Source organism: Vigna unguiculata, chromosome 5 (assembly GCF_004118075.2).
Source record: "Vigna unguiculata cultivar IT97K-499-35 chromosome 5, ASM411807v1, whole genome shotgun sequence".
Classification (NCBI taxonomy): Eukaryota; Viridiplantae; Streptophyta; class Magnoliopsida; order Fabales; family Fabaceae; genus Vigna; species Vigna unguiculata.
Genome location: NC_040283.1, coordinates 19,692,523 through 19,713,356, shown reverse-complemented (window position 1 = coordinate 19,713,356; position 20,834 = coordinate 19,692,523). Strand labels below are relative to the sequence as shown.

Genomic DNA, 20,834 nt, shown 5'->3' with positions numbered 1-20,834 from the left:
TTATTTTTATTTTATTGTGCATTCCATGGAAGGCTAAACTTCTTGGGTTGATTCCATTGTAATTTCTTATTTGGATTCTGAGATTAGATCAATTAATTTGTTTGTTCTTTTGATTCTTGTTGAGATTTATTTTCATCTATGTCTTTTGGTTCTTAATTTAGTAAAAGTAATGATTTTTACATTGTATCAAGTTAGCACAATGTTAAATCTACATAACATAAAAATCGTATGACTCTAAGGGTTTTTAAATTTTAATTAAGAAGTTACTTTGATTAATTTTAGAAACTTTCATATGATTGAATGAGTTTTTGCTAATAATTGAGAAGTTACTTTGATTAAAGGTGAAAACTTAGATTAGAATTAATCAAGAAGTTACTTTGGTTAATTAGCTTTTTACTAGATATAAGAGGTAAAAGAATGGAGATGATTAGGATTAGTAATATTTAATTGAGAAGTTACTTTGGTTAAATTTACTAAGATTAATCTATAAAGTTCTTGCTTTTGATTGAGAAGTTACTTTGGTTGGAAGTAAGGACGCCAATAAATTAATTGAGAAGAAATCAATAACAATAATCTTTAGGAAACCAATGATGAATCCTATTTTGGAAAAGCAGTGGAATAGACCTATTTTTCTTTACTATTGTTTCTATCTTATTTTATCTTTTTATATATCTCATATTTTTATTATTTTATTTGACTAACTCTTTTGTATAGTTTTATAAGAACTAATTTGTTAAAAATCAATTCTGTGTTCGTTGGGAGACGACTTAGGGTTACTTTACCCTTTCTATTTTCTTGACTACTATCTTAGCAATACTGAAGTTGTTATAGTTTAGTAGTATTAATTTGATCGCGTCAACGACAACGTTATCAAATTTGGCACCATTGTCGGGGAACATGGTTAGAATTTTTATCATTTTAGTTCTTATTTTATTTTATTTTATTTTTTGTTTATCACTAATATTTATTTTCTTTTATTTTTGTTTCTAACATTTATCTTCTTTCTTTAGTTTTTTTTTAAGCATAATTTTTGTTTGAGGAATTTTGTTGGGAAATTTAGCGCCGTTGTCAGGGAACACGGTTAGAATTTGTATCATTTTAGTTCTTATTTTATTTTATTTTATTTTATTTTTTATTGTTTTTGTTTTTGTTTATCACTAACATTTTTTCCTTTATTTTTTTTTCTAACATTTATCTTCGTTCTTTAGTTTTTTTTAAGCATAATTTTTGTTTGAGGAATTTTGTTGGGAAATTTGTGAAACTAGTTGGGGAACACTTTGGCTAAGGAAAGATAACGTACTTAAGTTGTCCATTGAGACGCACCTCTCTTTCTTGGAAGTCTACTCAACAAGCTTTTCAACTTATTTCTTTTCAGAAAACCTCTTTCAAAAATGAAAAATAGTTTTTCATATGAAAATAATCAACAATGTGATTTTCAAGTGAACTATGATTATTATCCATAGCAACCACGTGATTCATATGATTATCAGCAACAAATTGTCACACCTACTTCTGCACCTGATTTAAGTAGGTTAACTATATGTCAACTAAATGATTTCTATCCTAGATCATCTTTTGTGGAATATGAGCAACCATCATACCATGAGCAGCAATAGTAAAGAAAAGCTTGGCTTGGATTTTTGTGATTTTGATAATTTCTTATTCTTTGATTTATCTTTAAGGTGTCATGAAGCTTTAAGTAATTTATTTCCACACCTCCATGAGCTCAACTTAGTTGCAGCTGCACTAACACACCTCAAAATATCCAAAGAACATTTGTACAACTAAAAAGCTATTTTTAACATGTTTTTGTATCTCATGCTCAATAAACCTAATTATAGGAAATCTCAATTAAATCAATCTTTAAGCACACAAATTCAATTAAATACCATAATTAAACATTAAATGAGGACAAAAATACGCACTCATCAATCTCTAGCTTGACAACTTACTTGTTTCATGGGTCTTGAAGGTGGGTGATCATGGATTTATGTCACCACCTTGATAGGCCTTGAGTCTCTACCAATTTACTGTCTAGTTGCTTCCCTTAGCAACATCCTCAATTTCTGTAGCTCTATATGGGGAAATGTTATTGATGATAAATGGTCTGGACCACTTTGATTTCAACTTCCCTGGGTATAATCTTAGTCTCGAATTAAAGAGTAGAATTGGCTGCCCCACTTTAAACTCTCTTTTTATTATTTTTTTTTGTCGTGGTAAGCTTTGACCCTGCTTTTGTATATGCTGCATAAGTTGTAGGCTTAAAGTTTGAACTCTTCCAACTCATGAACCTGAATCATCCTATTTTCTCCGGCAGTTTTGAAATCATAATTCAAGGCTTTTAATGCCCAAAATGCAATATGTTCTAATTCCACTAGCAAATGACAAGATTTACCACAGACAAGTTGGAATGGTGTCATTCCTATGGGCCTTTTGAATGTTGTTCTATATGCCCAGAGGGTTTCATTTAACTTTTCATCCTAGTTCTTTCTAGAATTTGCCATAGTTTTCTCCAAGATTATTTTCATTTCCCTGTTAGACACTTCCGCTTGCGCATTTTCTTGAGGATGGTCGAAAGTGGTAACTTTGTGTTTGACACAATAATGTTCGAGTACCTTTCTGAGTTGCTCATTGCATAAATGAGTTCCTCCATCACTAATTAAAACTCTTGGAGAACCAAACCTGCAAAAGATTTGTTTCTTTAAAAATTTCACCATTGTCTTAGAATCTACTTTTGAAACAGCCACAACTTTTACCCATCTTGATACATAATCTACGACCACCAAAATGTATTCTTGTGAGTGAGATGGTGGAAGTGGTCCATGAAATCAATGCCCTAATAATCAAAGATTTCAATTTCAATAATGTTTTGCAAAGGTAATTCAAGCCTCTTTGAAATTCCCCCAATCCTTTGGAATTATCACATCGTTTGCAATGCTCGAATGAATCCTTGAATAGTGATGACCAATAGAATCATGCCTGTAGAATTTTTGTAGTAGTACGTTCGACATTGAAATGACCTCTATAAGGAGAGTCATGGCAATGCCATAACACGTCCCTCACTTCTTCACCAAATATACACCTCCTTAGCAGTCCATCTACACCAATTTTGAATAGGTGAGGATCGTCCCAGACGAATTGAGATGCATCCCTAAAGAATTTTCTTCTTGGATGCTCGTTGTATTCCTTTGGGATCACACCAACTACTTTAAAGTTGGCAATGTCAGTGAACCATGACCTTTCTATTATCATGAATATTTTTTCGTCAGGAAAGACATCATATATCTCTAACTCCTTGCTAGTGACCTTCTTGTTATTAATCTGGATAGATGATCTGCTATGACATTTTCACTACCCTTCATATCTTTGATTACAAGATCAAATTCCTGAAGGAGTAGAATCCACCTTATCAACCTTGGTTTTGAATCAGCTTTGGTGAGAAGGTATTTGATGGTTGCATGGTCTATGAAAACAATGATGGAAGTGCCTATTAAATAAGCTCTGAACTTTTCCAAACCATATATTATAACTAACAATTCTTTTTCTATAGTTACATGGTTGATTTTGTTTCATTCAAGACCTTGCTAGCGTAGTGTATAACATGGAACTTCTACTCCCTTCTTTGTCCCTATAATGCTCCTATTGCGTGATCACTTCTGTCACACATTAGTTGAAAATTGAGAGACCATTTAGGTGCAATGATGACTGGTGCAATGCATAATTTTGGCTTCATCAATTGAAAGGCTTTCATACATTCTTTATCAAAGTTGAACTTTGTATCCTTGAACAACAAATTGCTTAATGGCTTAGCAATTTTTTAGATGTCCTTTATGAATCTTCTATAGAATCCAACATGACCAAGGAAACTTCGTATTCCTTTAAAATTGGTTGGTGAAGGTAGCTTGGAAATGACTTCTACCTTGGTTGGATCTACTTTTATCCTATTGCATGAGATCTTATGACCATGCACAATACCTTCTTGCACCATAAAATGACATTTTTCCCAGTTTAGAACTAGGTTAATTTTTGTGCATCTTTGAAGAACAAATCTCAAATTCTCCAAGCATTCTTCAAATCAAGAGCCAAAGACTAAAAATTTGTCCATGAAGATCTCAATACTTTTTTCAATCATACTTGAAAAATAGCCATCGTGCATCATTGAAATGTTGCTAGAGCGTTACATAATCCAAAGGGCATTCTCCTATATGCAAATACTCCAAAGGGGCATGTAAATGATGTTTTTTCTTGATCCTATGGGTCTACTGCAATCTGATTGTAACAAGAATATCCATCCAAGAAGCAATAATAGGTTTCACCTACCAATCATTCAAGCATTTGATCCATAAAAGATAGGGGGAGTGATCTTTTCTTGTGGTTTGATTTAGTTTCCTATAGTCAATGCACATTCTCTAGCCAATAACCGTCCTAGAAGGGATCAATTCATTTTTTTTCATTTCTTATGATTGTTATTCCTACTACCTGTACTAGGCTTACCCAAGGACTATCTGAGATGGGATAGATCATCCCTGCTTCTAGCAGTTTGACCACCTCTTTTCTCTCCACTTCCTTCATTGCAGGATTAAGCCTTCGCTAAGGTTGAGCAATTGGTTTGTAAGTTTCTTCCATCAGGATCTTGTACGTGCAGTAGGATGGATTGATTCCCTTTAAGTCAGAGAGTGTCCATCTTATAACTTGTTTACTCATTTGGAGAAATTTTATGAACTTTTGCTTTTCTTCTTCAGACAATTTATTGCTTATAATGACAAGCTTACCATCCTCCAAGAAGACATACTTTAAATATGGTGGTAGTTGTTTTAATTTTGTTTGAAATAGTTGATCTTCTTTGGTTAGGTTTAACTTAATTTTTGGCACTGAGCTTAAACTAACTTATTTGTTCCTTTCAAGTTCTGCTATGCAATTTGTTATTGCTTCTTCATCAAGATTGTATTCCAAATTCATCATGGCTTTCCTTAATGGTTCTACTGTTCAAAAATTTTCCTTTACCTCAAAGCACACTTCTTCTAAAGTGTCAATTGTAAGGCAATCCTTGGATTCAACAAGGTACTTTAGCGCCTCAAACACATTAAAGTTGACTTCTTCATCTTGTACTCTTACCTTAGTTTCCCTCTATCCACATCTATGATTACTCTTGTTGTTTTCATAAATGGTTTGCTTAAGATCAAAGGTACTTCCACATCTTCTTCAATGTCCATTACCACAAAGTCTACAAGGAAGTAGAATTTGTCCACCTTGATCAACAAGTCCTCTACAATCCACATGGGTATTTGACTGATCTAATGACTAACTCTAGAGTCATTCGTGGTGGTTGAAGATCTATGTCTCCAATCTTCTTAAGCATGGATAAGGGCATCAAATTGATGCTTGCTCCTAAATCTAGTAGTGCTTTTTCCACAATTAAATCTCTAATTGCAACAGGAAGAGTAAAACTACCAGGATCATTAAATTTTTTAGGCAAAGTTCTTTGAATGACATTACAAAAAAATTGATATTACTGGTGGTCATAATTCGTCGGTAATGCTTAAATCCGTTGGTAAATTAAAATTATCGACGAATTCTTGACGGCCAAAAATCTTTAGTAATACCTTTGTAGATAAATTTTACCGACGAATAATGATTTTATCAGTAATTATCGACAAATATACCCATTGATAAAGTCCATGATAGTTGAGGAATACTAGATTTTTTTTTTAGTATTGATTTTTTTGTTCAAATTTAGATTTTTGTTTTTTGAAATTAGACTTTTTCTTTTGTGTAGAATTTAGAATTTTTTTTGGTTAAAATTAGAAATTAGATTTTTAATTCGAAATTAGATTATTTTCTTTTGGCTAGAATTTATAAATTTTTTTGTTAAAATTTATAATTGTTTTGGTTAAAATTTAGAATTTTTTTTTGCATTCATAAACTGATTTGTATTGGAACTTTATTGTTGTGAATGCTTTAATTTAATCCAAAACACCAAAATTGTCATGAGATGGGAAATCCTTCCACTTCCATGTGATTTAAACCGATGATAGTCAACTTCATCAGAAACAATTCCAGATTGCATCACCGAAAAAAATCACTTCCACAAACCACTATTTTTCCAAAAGAACACCACCCACACAAACAATCAGAAAAATGAAAAATAGAATCCACCACAATAACAACATCACAGAACCAGAAAAATAAAAAAAATACAAACAAAAATATAATCATCCATAATAACATTCACCTACAAATCCCATATCTAGAAAAACTTAAAAAAATACAAACAAAAACAAAATCCTCCACAATAGCATTCACCTACACATCACAGATCTAGAAAATTTTTAAAATTTACAACCAGTTAGTGTTCATCTTCCTCATGTGAAGTTCAAACCGAGAAGAAGCAACAGAAAACAAAGTAGTGATGTGACGTGGTGGATGTTCACATAGACGAAAATTAGGAACAAACCCTTGTTCAAGGGTGAGGCGAAACGACACTGACATGACTAGTTGACAATGCTTTTGATCACATCAAGAAGGTGCAAGTGATGAAGGCATGAAACATCATTGGAAAAGACAAGATCCATAAAGACGAAGAATCCCTCATGTTGTGAAAGAAAAAAGGTATTCGTAGTGGCAACAACGTTGGATTGCTTCCGGTAGTGGTGGCGACGACTGTGTTGGAGGGCTTCCCGTAGTGGTGGCAACAACTGCATTTGAGAAGGGAAGAAGTGGCAAGGAAGAAGTGGCAGCAGACTATGATGCCCGAATACGGATACGGATACGGACACGACACGGACACGGATACGGAGATACGACAAAATTGAAAAAGTATAAGACACGGACACGACAATATACATATTAAAATCTAATAATTTTATTTCATAATAAAAAAACATTTAAAATATCATAATGTTTGAGTCTTATATATGTTAATCTTCATCAAAAAATACAACTTCTAATTCTAGTTCATTGAGAGATAGGCTAGCAATATCAAGAATTTCATTATCATCCATTGAAAAATCATCTCCATCAATATCCCACAGGCTAGTTTCCTTTTCCTTGTATTTTGAGGAATTTCTTGAAAGAAGACGAAGATTACTGTGGACAAATATTATTTTAATTTTAATTTTTTTAGGTTTATTTTAATAAAATGTATGGAAGATTTTTTTATTTCTCATTTTATTTTAAATTTTTTGGATTTATTTTAATAGAAGGTATGAAAGTTTAGTTTTTATTTTTTATTTCCCTTTTTATTTTAAATTTTTTGAATTTATTTTAATATAAGGTATGAAAGATTATTTTTTATTCTTTTTATTTCCTTTTTTATTTTAAATTTGTTAGATTTCCCTTTATTTTCTAAAAAACAGAGAACAAAAATATCATACCAATCAAATAAAATATTTGAGTGACATTAAAAGAAAAGGGCAATCAAATAAAATAAATTCGAGTGACATTAAAAGAAAAGGGCAAAAAGTGAACAGAACAAAATGTTAACCATTTTCGCTCACACACGCGAAAATATTATCAGAATGTCGTATCAGTCGCGCATCCGAGCAGCCAGAGGTGTCCGACACCGTGTCGTGCAGGTGTCCGCCGCGCCTCCGCGTCCGTGTCCACTTCGAGAGCGGGAAGCGCTGTCCAACCACCGTGTCGGAGCATCACAAGCAGCAGAAGCTTAAGGTTGTTTTAAGAAGGTAAGAAGTATTTTTATTTAATATTTTTATGATAATAAAAAATAATAAAATTATAATTATTGTTATTATTATAATTATAAAATTAGATACAAATATTTTTTATAATTTTAGTATAATTAATTTTCATCAAGATTAAGTTTAAAAAAACAGTCAAACCTAGAAAATGGTTAAATTGAACAAATAATCAAGATAATATTAATAAAATAAATATTTTTATTTTAAAAAATATTTAAAAAGTGAGATTGAAAAGTAAATCTATAAAAAAAAGAATTCCTTTAAATATATATATATATATATATATATATATATATATATAAATTTTAAAATATTAAATTTAAAAAAATATAATTAAAATTACATAAGATATAAAAAAATTTGGGGGGCATGCCCCCTCTGTCCCATAAAAATCCACCGTTATATATATATATATATATATATATATATATTAATTAAAGTTTCATCACAATTTTATTTTTAAAAAATAGTTTTGGAAAATTAAGAGAATAATATATACTTAAATTTTAATGTAAAATTATTAGTCTATCAGAACAAAATTCCTTGGAAGTCTAAGAAAAAACTAAGATATGACTTTGTAAACATTTTTTTCATTCTTACATAAAGTGTTAATATTTCAATATAAATCCATTTAGATAATATTATTAAGGTAAAATAATATACAGGAGATATTGTTTATTTTTTGAAACTTAGAAGTAGAAGCTTCATTACAATTTCTAAGTGATGTGAGTGTATCAAAACATATTTGAATTTCTTGCTCGCGCTACAATTATGACTAAAATTTGAATTGGACCTATATATGTTGATTGATTCATTTTTTTTTTCTCTGCATGGCTGTCTTGAGCTGTTAGAAACTAGGACTCGTGAGTGATTGTGAATCTTATCCGATTTGTTGATCCAATTTTTAAATTATGTTAAAAGGTGTGTGTGGTTTCTCTGATTCAACGTCACACACTTAATTCAACGTTGTTTTTAGTGCAGTGTCGTTAGTAAGACTCTATCATTGAAGTTATAATTTTTGTCGCGTGATACTTAAACGGAATATGTTTTTATTTAAAAAAAAAAACTTCGCAAAGTACATGTAAATACCTAAAGTTATAATATGTTTTGATCGTTTTGTTAGAAATTGCGTGAAATTGAAACCATTCTAAGCTAAAATTTGTCAATGGTATGTGTAAGGAATAATAATGAATGTGAATGATATCAGGAAAAACAATGATATTTATAGCTAGAGTGCTTATTTAAACTCTTATCCCCGTATTAGAAAGATTTGTCTATAATCAGCATTTTAAACTTTTTAATTTTAACGGACCACATTCCACACTCTCCTCAAAAACCCATCATACCCACAAATATATAACAAAAAATAAATATTATACATTTTAGTTTTTTTAATTAAACTAAATTTAAATATACTTTTAATTCAAATAAAAAGTGTATTAAACTATATAATAAAGTATAAAATAATTTATAAAACAAGATATAATAACGTCAAATTCATTTATTATGGTTGATATGGTAGGCTTTTGTAAATTTTCGTTTTCTAAAAGTTTCTTCCATATATGTGAATACAGTCAGTTTCTAAAACATTTTGCACATATATTATTATCGAACAAATTTGAATTTTTTTTTAGAAAATACTTATAAATTTTGTTATAAAAAAAGTACGAAAAATTACTGTTAATTTTTTTATAAAATATTTTATACAAAACACATTTTACAACAAATTTTGTAAAAAATACTTACAAATTTTATAATTCTCTAAGAAATAATTATTCACGAAGAAATTATCTGTCAATTAAAATTCTTAAAAAAAATAACAAAAAAATTCTTTTCTTAAAATTTTTTTTAACAAATTTGTAAGAAAAATTTCATATAATGTTTTATATATACAAGATAATTCATTTCATCTCTGATCTTCTATTATTCCTACACATAACATTTTATTTGTTGTCTCATGGTATGACTATTAGTAAGTTATATAATTAGGAATTTGGAAACTAAAATTCGTTTTTTTTTTATTAAAGGAGACTACAAGACACAATTAGAACTATGGAGAGAAAATTGAACCAAACATTTTTTATTAAATTAAGTAGAACAGAAACCAACTAAGAATCCTAACATATATATATATATATATATATATATATATATATATATATATATATATTTGTTAACATTGTTGTTTTCTTTAATTTTAATTTTTTAAATACTAATAAAAAATTAGATTAAACTGTTTACATATTTCACATCTTTTAATTAAATATTTTACTTAATTTAATTTTATAATCGTATAAATTTTTCCTTAATTTTTTAAGATTTATGAAAAAGTTTATTTTTCTTGCCTAAAAGTATATTTTAAGAAACTTTTCCAAAATATTCATGATTTAATCTAGATTTTTTCAAACTTAGTGTATGTTTGGTTTACGTTTATTTTACTCTTTCAACATTTTTAATAATTTGACAAGACTATTTCAAAACATTAACTACTTTATAATGTCTGAAGAGCATACTAAAACTTAGCATATTATTTTCTTAAAGAATCTCACCTATTATTGTAATAAATAAGTTTTAAAAAAAACTTTAAGTTGACCAATTTCAATTAATATATATGTACTGTACCTAGGCGGTCTAACATAACTATAACAGCAAAATCCACCTACATAACCCCAGAGATACGAATAGTTACAAGATAAATCAAATGAATGAGAGTAGGCAGCCTTAGCCGTCTACTGTAGAAGAGGAAACGAGAACTTGACGGTCCTTATAGACTTAAACATTACTAGCAAAGCTTCTAAAGCCCACAATGATCGATATAGAGGTCATGGGCTTGGCCCAAGCCCACCTGCGACCCAAACAAAGACCTGGCCCATAACGTGACCAGACATAATTAATAAGCTATAAATACGCGTGGACCCCAGCAATTAAAGGTACGCATTCATTAATCCCTTAATCACGAGATTTGACTTTCCTGAGAATTCTTTGCTGGCTTGAGCGTCGGAGTCCTCTCCGCAGGTAACCCCTCTTGGGTTCAAAACGGTCCCAGCCGAGACACCAGCATATAGCATATGTCAGCCGGAAGGAAGCCTACTGAGGAGATTGCGGATTGAGGTAAGGTAACATTTGTGTTTGACATCTCTTATTTGTTCTCTGTAGGAACAATATATATTAGACCGTACATCATTTTCAAGTGAAATCGACCTATTTTCATCTATAAATGTAACATAGGATGTTTTATGTTCTTGCGGAGAACAAACAAGAGATGTTAGACACAAATATCAACTTACCTCAATCCACTATATCTCTAGTTGGCTTCTTCTCGACTCGTGTATGCTGTCTGCTGGTATCACGACTTGGACTGGCTTGGACCCAAGAGGGGTTACCTGCGAAGAAGACTCTGACGCTCAAGTTAGCCAAAGGATTCTCAGAAAGTCAAATCTCATGATTAAGGGATTAATGAATGCGTACCTTTAATTGTCGGGGTCCATGCGTATTTATAGTTTATTAATTATGTTTGACATTGTCATGGATTGGGTTATTGATTGGGTTATAGGTGGGCCTGGGCCAGGGCCAGGCCCTCTTAATTCAATGATTGTAGGTCTTAGGGGGTTTGTCTCAATATTCTAAGTCTGAAATGGTCGACAGGTGTCGTCCTGTCCTCTGAAGTAGGCGGCCTAGTCCGCTTATGCTTGTCTATTGATTCATTTGATAACTGTTTGCATGCTGCGGGCTATGTAGGCGAATTTTACCTTATAGTCGTGTTAGGCTGCCTAGATGCAGTACACCAGTCCCTTAGCCTATGTCGGTATAGCTATAGCGGCAAAGGATGAGAAGTGTGAGCAGTTTTGTTGGGCTGCCTAGGTGTAGTACATTTTATAAGGAGTGAAACGTTAAATTCTAAATCCAAAACCTAAAAGAATTAAAAAAATGGGTTAAATATGATTTTGTCAGTTAACTTTTAGTGAGAATTAGAATTAGTCCTTCTTGAAAACTTTAAACAAATTTAATCTCTCATCTTTTTAAATATTTGGATTTAGTCCTTCAAATCAAATACATTTCAAATGCGTTTCTCAACTAACATTGAAACGGAGATGTTTCGAACGGTGTAAACAAACTCAAATAATATCATGAAACGCGTTTAAAACGTCAAACAAACTTAACAAAAATTGGTTAAAAGGACTAAATTTACACTTTTTTAAGATTTGAAGATTAAATTGGACCAAAATTTTTAGGATGGACTAATTCTAATTTTCAAAAAAAAAACAAGAACATATTTAACCCTTACAAAATTGAAGTTTATTAGGTTTTTTCATGAAAGCAATTAATTAAACTTAAACATGGTTTAAATGTAATAAGCGACCTCTTTAACAATTACACATAATATATTATTATTATTATTTATTAAATTCTACTATAATATATTTTTCCTAAATTTTACACTTGTTTTATATTTGAAGTTTTTAAACCATCAAAGGTTTCTATTCAGTGACACGGTTGTTACCTTGTTCATAACATAACTATAAAATATAATATGAAACACGAGTCTGTTAAGAGATTAGGGTTTCATATTATATGACATTAATTTTATCCAAATAAGATATTTGATATTACTTTCCCTCCAAAATATTAAGATAATGGTGTTATGATTTTTATTTTTATATAATATTTAATTTTATTTATCCAATATTAAATTTTGACTCACACTTAAAGTTTTTTTCCAAAAATAATCAATCTATATATCCAGAAAAAACCTTTTATCAAAAAATTAAATTCAATCCTAAAATGACGCATTAACAACACAGACCTTCAAATCTTAATCGAACCCACTTTCACTCTTACTCTCTCACCATACATCACGAGGGTTAACTACATAATTAGCAAGACGAAAAGAAGTCATTAGCAAAAGAAGCGTGGAAAATTAAGAACACTTTTTTTTCAACAAATATTGACTAGAAAAACTAAAGTAATATATTTAAATTAAGTATAATTTTAATGTTTAATCTCTATATAAAATTAATAAATTTATTATTTACTAATAATAACATAATATAAACTCATCTTAGTTACATCATCTTTATATATGAATACATAATACGATATAATTACATCTTTCTTAATTATCTACACCAATAATTTGGTTCCAAAAAAACCTTCAACAAAATAATGATGTGTCTGACGACAAAATTAAAAGACCGAAGTACCCTCGCCTAATGCATTTGTTCATGCTCTCTTGGTTTTCCATTTGCTTTTTATACCCATCATTTATTAGTTGCGCCAATTACGTGGGAGAAAATAAATCCAATAACTTCAGGATAAGAACATGTGAATAAGATTTTTTTTTCAATTAAATTTAGATCTTGAAGTTGTCTAATTACTATTCTAACTTTTTATATTGATAATGTGTTATTTATGTTTTTCTTTTAATTTACAACAATCACTCTGTTAGAAAGCATGTTATAATATTTTTCAAATAATTAAAAGGGATAGTATAATTTATAAGAAGTGTCATTGTAACCTTGTTGAAACAATTAAAAAATTATACGTAGGGTAGGACCCTAAAAAAAGAGAGGAGAAAATAAAGTCAATGGTTGTTGTTATCAAATCAAGTCACTCTTACAAGCTAAACTGGGAGCTTTAGGAAATATATTTCCATTTTGTAATGCATGTTGGTTCAGTTTTGTTGCGTTTTTGGCCCTTCCTTTTAGGAATGTTTTTCACTGATTAGCGGTGTTCACCTAAATTCAACCTAATAGTTGCACCATTTTGTCTGTTTTCAATAAATTGATGTTATTCGTAATACACAACTTTTGTCTCTATGCCCAAAACCTACGCTCAAAAAGCAATTTTCTTTACACACACTTTATTTGGGAAACGATATTTTTTTTATTCATTTAATCAGCGTCAATCAATAAAATGACATCGATCAATGTTTTTTAGAAAACTAAAAAAAAAAGGTGTATATAACGCAGGTTCAAATCCTGAAATAATCGGGTTCATCATGAGTATGCGTTTGAGTCTAGTTGAATTGAAAAAAAATTAATTTTCTTAACTGTGGGTAAGACTAAAATCTAATTTATTTAACTATAGATTAAGCGAATTTGAATCTAAGTTAAAAATAAATTAACCTGAAATTTATTAACTAGTTTTTTAATTTTTTTTACTATTTTTTTAAGAAGTTATTTATTATGATTAATTACTATTTCTAGTTTAATTATGTAAGCTGGAAATTTAACTTTTTAAAAGAGTATAATATTGTTCTTTTTAATAATTTTAAAAAATTATTTGTTTATCAAATTATATAATTTATACTTTAATTTTTAATTATTTTATAACAATATTTAATGAAATAAATGAATATTTTGATTAAACTTCTATAAAAAAACTGAATCGAACTAATCCACTTTAAATGTATAATCATAATTAAAAGATACATATAAAAAGTATGATAATATATATTTAGTATATATTTTCATTTAGTTATGTAAATTGAGTGTTAATATTATTTTTTTACTTAATCAATCAGGTCAATTTTTTTGTCAATTTTATTTGATTTAATTCTTGTTAGTAACACCATTTAAATAATTAGTAAAATGATGGTCACAGGTGAGTTTTTTTTGTTTCTTTTTTAATTTAAAAAAATTAAAATTATTTTTTTAATTTCTTTTACATTTTTTTAGTTTTGAAGAAATGTACATGTCAATCAAAGTGTGTATTACAGAATCAATGTTTTATATTTATTTTTATTTTTGTATTCATTATTTTTGTTCAATTTAGTTCTGAGGAACAAAATTGTTCCATTCTTAAAAAAAAAAATAGACTAGATTAAATCTAACATATGGTATAAGATTATGTTAACACATAGACATTTTTTAAAAGTCTAAAATAAATTAAAATAAAAAAGTAAAATTTTCAAATAATTTTAAAAAAATTGAAAAAAAAAACTTACTATTTAAATTGCTTTAGAAAAAAAATAGAACAAAATTAATAAAAATTGAAACTTAATTAAAAAAAATGGTGACAAAATATATATTTTAATCTAAAAAGTAAGTTTGGCGATGACTTTGTTAAAAAGAAAACAAATAAAAATTTAACATGAATATAATCAAAAGTAAATGATGATCTAAAAAGTTCATTTAGATATTAAGTTATATTCATTTAAGTCAAAATTTACTACCTATTTTTATAAAAGTAAAAGTTAGGGACGTATATTGAAACTTGACCGTGACTCGTATAATCTTCCATTCCTTTCTAGATGTGCTGCGAAGAACATCTAACTCCAAAATATGAAACCTAAAACCACTTATTGAATTATTACAAATCATTTCCGATCAAAAGGATAGTGATCTATTGAGACTCAAAACTATTATAGAATTATAACTTTTTAATTGAAAAAAATAATTATATTTTTTTCTCTTTATTTATATTTTGTTTTCTATTAAAAAATTGTATTTCAGTGATTATAAAATGGTCACGAGTTTTCGAGATATAATTTTCTAAAATACAAATAATTGTCTCTAGGAAACATTGACAAGGCTTTGGAGGTAGGTTCCAAATTGGCGATAAGCCGGATAAAATTCAACTTATTCAAACTAAACGCGTTGAAAAACATAGCGACAACCCAACAACAATTAAATGTCATTATCAAATACCAGATAATCTCCTCAATATCAACTTCAATACCAAGTTCAAATATTCATGTTCAAATACCTTTTTTCTCTCACAAACCATTCACCAAAATCTCAGCCATGAAGCTGAATCGCCTATGCATCGTTTTACCACCAAATTCTGGTGAAATGGTGGTGCCACTTGAAAAGGGACTGCAACAAGAACCCTTCCAAACACCAAAGAAACAAGTTGTTGAGGCCAAACACCCTCACAGGGCATGTGGGGGGCAAGTTCTTGCTTCTCTTCGAGATGTTTTGGGCAAGTTTTATGACTCAGGGTGGTGGAGAATTTGCCAAAAGGGAGAGCACAAAGAGAAGCACGACTGTGGTGTGTTGTTTCACGATATGGATGGTGTGCAAGTTTCTGTTAACATTGGGAGGGACAACCCCAGAATTTTCAGCTATGCAGAGCTGTTCATAGGGTCTAATGGTTTCAGTGAAGACCAAGTTTTGGGGAGTGGAGGGTTTGGCAGAGTGTACAAGGCCGTTTTGCCGAGTGATGGAACCGTGGTTGCTGTGAAGTGCTGTTTGGCAGGGAAAGGGAAGCAGTTTGAGAAAAGTTTTGCAGCAGAGTTAACAGCCGTCGCTGATCTTCGCCACAAGAATCTTGTGAGGCTGAGGGGTTGGTGTGTCAATGAAGATCAGTTGCATCTTGTTTATGACTACATGCCAAACCGAAGCCTTGACCGTGTTCTGTTTCGCAGGCATGAGAACTTGAAGGGCAAGCCTCTTCAATGGGGACAAAGAGTGAAGATTGTGAAAGGTTTGGCAGCTGCATTGTATTATCTCCATGAGCAACTAGAGACTCAGATCATTCATAGGGATGTTAAGACCAGCAACGTGATGCTTGATTCCCATTACAATGCTCGGTTGGGTGACTTTGGCATGGCAAGGTGGCTAGAGCATGAGCTTGAGTATGAGTATAAGTATAAGAACAGGAAAACAACATCAATCAGAAGTGACCATTTCAGATTGGGAGAAACATCAAGAGTAGGGGGCACAATTGGGTACCTTCCTCCTGAAAGCTTGCAGAAACCAAGCAATGCTACCTCCAAATTTGATGTCTTCAGTTTTGGGATTGTTGTGCTTGAGGTGGCTTCTGGAAGAAGAGCAATTGATCTCACACAGACAGATGAACAAATGATTCTGCTTGACTGGGTTAGAAGGCTTTCTGATGAAGGAAAGCTTCTGGAAGCAGCTGATACAAGGCTACCAGATGGATCCTTCATCCTCTCAGAGATGCAGCATTTCATTCACACAGGCCTTCTCTGCACACTCCATGACCCACAATTGAGGCCAAGCATGAAATGGGTAGTGGAAGCTCTTTCTGATTTTTCTTTTAAACTACCACCACTCCCTTCTTTTCTCTCCCACCCTTTATACATCTCTTTGTCTTCCCCATCTGATACTAGTCACAGTCCAAGCAGCACAAGCGGCACTAGCTCCACCACAGATAATGCAAGCATAACCACCAACAATACCTCAAACTATGTCACAGCAGCAGGTCAAACTGTGTATGTAACCGCTGAGTACAAAAACAGTGAAATCGTCTCTTCTAAGAGCATGCACCACCAGCGACCATTTCCTGTGGTAGAAACTCCAAGAGAAATATCATACAAGGAGATTGTTTCTGCTACAGATAACTTCTCTGATTCAAGAAGGGTCGCTGAGCTAGACTTTGGAACTGCTTACCATGGCATCCTTGATGACAAATGCCATGTTTTGGTGAAACGCCTTGGAATGAAGACATGTCCTGCACTGCGTGATAGATTCTCCAACGAACTCCGGAATCTGGGAAGGCTTCGCCACAGGAATTTGGTTCAACTTCGTGGATGGTGCACTGAGCAAGGAGAGATGCTTGTTATTTATGATTACTCGGCAAGTAGAATTCTCAGCCAACTTCTTATGCATCATAACAATGGAACTCGAAGTGGAGCTTCTTTCCTCCAATGGCATCACAGGTACAACATAGTGAAAGCACTGGCCTCTGCAGTACTCTATCTACACGAGGAATGGGATGAACAAGTGATCCACAGAAACATTACTTCTTCTGCTGTCATTCTTGAGCAAGATATGAATCCAAGACTCAGCTCTTTCGCTCTAGCAGAATTTTTGTCAAGGAATGAGCATGGTCATCATGTGGTTGCTGACACTAGAAAATCGGTTCGTGGGATTTTCGGCTACATGTCACCAGAATACGTGGAATCAGGTGAAGCAACCACCGAAGCTGATGTTTATAGTTTTGGTGTGGTGGTGCTTGAAGTTGTGAGTGGACAGATGGCAGTGGATTTCAGGCAACCAGAGGTACTTTTGGTGAAGAAGGTTCATGAGTTTGAGATGAGAAAAAGACCATTGAAGGAATTAGCTGACATTAGACTCAATGGAGAATACAATGACCAAGAATTGATGAGATTAGTAAGATTAGGAATTGCTTGCACAAGTTGCAACCCGCAGTTAAGACCAAGCATGAGACAAATAGTAAGCATCCTTGATGGCAATGACAAATTACTTGTCCAGAATAGCAAGGAGAGCAGTGAAGAATGGAGACAGATAAATTACTGTTCTTTGTCAATGGTTAAGAGAATCCAAGCTCTAGGAATACAGTAAGAAATTGCAGAAGGACATTGAAGTTACCTAATGGGAACTGAAATTTTTGTAATATAGAAAAGGCTCTATCTTGTTTTTGTCTACTTAATATCTATACTAGGTTGTATATTATATAAAAGAAGCTTCATGTATCAGTGTATTTTTATGCAGAAGCATCGCAAAAAATCATGTGTTTCTATTCATACTTCAATTTTATAGTTTTCAATTCCACAAGCAAAGTGTATAAATTTCTCCAGCACAGTCTTAACAACATGGAGACAAATCAAGCTCACACACATTTAGCACAATCTAACTTCAAACTCTTCTCTCTATTCATCTGCTTCAATCCCAACCCAGTTAATGAAACCAAATAGGAACTCCCTGAACGTGACCTGGCCATTCTTGTCCCAGTCCATTTCTTCTGCAAGGAAGAAAAAACCAGAGAGGAAAATCAGAAAGGTAACATAGAAATGAGAAAGGAGAAAGGAGAAAGTAAAGATCAAAACAGATTATGCTATAGAATTGAAGTGAAGTAAATAATACGAAATCGGTGTTTAGAGATGCGCGCAGGGGATCTTTCACGAGGATTGGTCTCATTCAGTGTTCTGACCATGTCCTTTTTGTTAAGCTTCCCATCACCATTTTGATCAAAAAACACAAAGGCCTCAACTATGGAATTGAAAATTTCTCCAAACTGTTCTAACCCTGCTTTAGATGACTGAAAGAAAAATTTAATCATGATGAAGTCATTGCATAGTTTTATCAGATATACCAATTTCAAGATCAATAAAGCATAAAATTAAGTTTCCAATGAGTACATTAACAGAGGATGAAGGTTCGGCTAGTAGATGAATGAGGCATAGAAGAACTATGAACTCATTGAACTGTATGCCCTTGCTTCCATCAATATCACAGTACTCAAAAAGATTCTCAATCTCCTGCTCTTTAAGGTGAAGTTCTAGATGTTCTAAGAACTTCTTTAGCTCATTGGGTTCTATAGACCCATTAGAATCCTCATCTGTGAAAGATACAACATAAAACACTTACTTTTCTACCAAAATTGAAGAGCTGGAGCTCATTCAAAACCGAATGTTGGGACTGTTATTGAAACTTACCATACTGTTCAAACATTCCTCTTAGCGTTTTCAGCCTCTCCTTAAACATTGGGAACATCATAACTATACTATCAACTGATTTCAACTTGCTCTGTGCAAATTTATATCTTCTCATTTCAACTATTTTCCTTTCAATCTTGTCATCCAAGCACATATTCTTGCTTGACTTGCCAATACATGACATTATTACTCCCATTTTCTTGGCAAAGACTTCTGAAGACAGCAAAAGGTAAGAGTTCAATCCTTGAAATGAGTATAAGGAAACAAAAAAGGAATTAAATTGTATGAATCTAACAATAGTGTCTTTGATACGTTTCACTTGATAAATATCAGAAGTAAACGAATTATTATTAGTTTTTCTTAAAACTGTCATCAATATGCATGTGCAAGGTACACAAGAAATTCTCAATTCTTGCAATTTTTGAAATCATTTTGTCATGTGCTGTTTTGGTAAAGTAGAAATTCCAAATGTTGTCCAATGCCTAACAAGATATGAAATAGATTAAACAAGAGAAAGGAATAGGACAAGCAAAACGAAACATACCTGCCAATTTCCTGGTGCTTGGCTTGTGACAGGCAAATGAGGTAGTTTTAGGAGAACCAAAGGATCAAAAGGAAGCAATTTCTAAATATGCAAAATTTTGAAGAATAGAGAAGCATCTCAAAATTTATAAGGAAAGAAAAAGAAAAGTTTAGTGGATTCCAAATGGGGGGAGAGATGCCATCTTTTCTGAGTGCTAGGCCCTCTCCAAGTATCTAAGTTCCAAAGGGGTACTTAAGGAATATGTTCCATTGACTTTAAAAATTCCAGATTATGCTTATTTACTATTGTTAGGTGGTGTTTCTAATAAACAAAACCCCAAAGAAAAAGGACAATTCAAGCACGGCTTAAATAAGATTGGAAGTAAAAACTTTATTTTACGTTTAAATATATTTTTAGTCGTAGATTTAAATATGAAATTAAGATTTGTTTTTAAAATTTTGATATAATTTAATTTTAAATTTTAAAATAAATGAATATAATTATATTAATTTTATTTTATAGTTAAATATATTTTTAACTTTAAATTTAAATATGAAATTAAGATTCGTTTTTAAAATTTTGATATAATTTAATTTTTAATTTTAAAATTTTAAAATAAATGAATATAGTAATATTTTAAAACATTCTAATTCAAATATCAATCTAAAAAAAATCATTTAATATGTAAAAAGAATTAACACATTTGAATTAATAAAATTATATATATTTATTTTTAAAGTTGGGATCAAAATATATCAAGTCTCAAACATAAATAAACTTTAGATTTAGGTTCAAATTTAAAAAATAAAAACATATTTAACTATATGATTTTGCCTGACTTTTTTTGGGAGCTCCCATTAGTCCAAGATGGAGAAATAGAACATGACCAGGTAGCCGCAGCTGTTCCTGGTTTCTCTTTGTAGCAAAGATAGCATGTTTTACAATTTTCTTCAGTAAATAATATTGCCGAAACTGTGTCCAACATTTTTCACAATTCTATGTTGACATTCCTCGAAGATAATGGAATGTTCTTTCTTGAGAAGGTTCAACCAAAAGGGTGAAATATGAGTCAATTTGTTTAACATTCCGACTTACAAAATATGCATCAATGGCATCTGAAAACCGTGGCACTATTGGACAAATCAGAAACAGCAGTTGGTACACAATATCACGTCATTGCATTGGATGGTCATCTAAACTACGTATAAATATCTCAGTTTTGTTCAGTTTTAATTAATATAAAATTTCA

General features: G+C 31.2%; 2 protein-coding genes across 3 annotated transcripts; one reads left to right on the top strand and one right to left on the bottom strand.

Moving 5' to 3' along the window:
• Positions 1–14,290: 14,290 nt before the first annotated feature.
• LOC114184452 (receptor like protein kinase S.2-like) lies at positions 14,291–18,102 on the top strand. The gene is made up of 2 exons (XM_028071761.1): positions 14,291–14,300; positions 15,216–18,102. The coding sequence occupies exons 1-2, from the start codon at positions 14,291–14,293 to the stop codon at positions 17,966–17,968; spliced, it is 2,763 nt and encodes a 920-aa protein (XP_027927562.1). The 3' UTR covers positions 17,969–18,102.
• Positions 18,103–18,107: 5 nt separating this feature from the next.
• LOC114184809 (probable calcium-binding protein CML22) lies at positions 18,108–19,838 on the bottom strand. Of its 2 annotated transcripts, none has more exons than XM_028072117.1 (5): positions 19,607–19,838; positions 19,063–19,275; positions 18,766–18,965; positions 18,491–18,665; positions 18,108–18,368 (listed from the first exon to the last, which is right to left on the bottom strand). In XM_028072117.1, the coding sequence occupies exons 2-5, from the start codon at positions 19,256–19,258 to the stop codon at positions 18,277–18,279; spliced, it is 663 nt and encodes a 220-aa protein (XP_027927918.1). In that variant the 5' UTR covers positions 19,259–19,275; positions 19,607–19,838; the 3' UTR covers positions 18,108–18,276. The 2 variants fall into 2 exon arrangements, with proteins under 2 accessions (XP_027927918.1, XP_027927919.1); XM_028072118.1 differs by having other exon boundaries at positions 19,063–19,272; positions 19,607–19,826.
• Positions 19,839–20,834: the final 996 nt, after the last annotated feature.

Coding starts and splice junctions, on each gene's coding strand:
- LOC114184809 (XM_028072117.1), bottom strand. CDS start 19,258: ATGGGAGTAATAATGTCATGTATTGGCAAGTCAAGCAAGAATATGTGC. Junction 18,966..19,062: donor AGGAATGTTTGAACAGTATG/GTAAGTTTCAAT, acceptor TATCTTTCACAG/ATGAGGATTCTAATGGGTCT. Junction 18,369..18,490: donor CATCTCTAAACACCGATTTC/GTATTATTTACT, acceptor TCTTCCTTGCAG/AAGAAATGGACTGGGACAAG.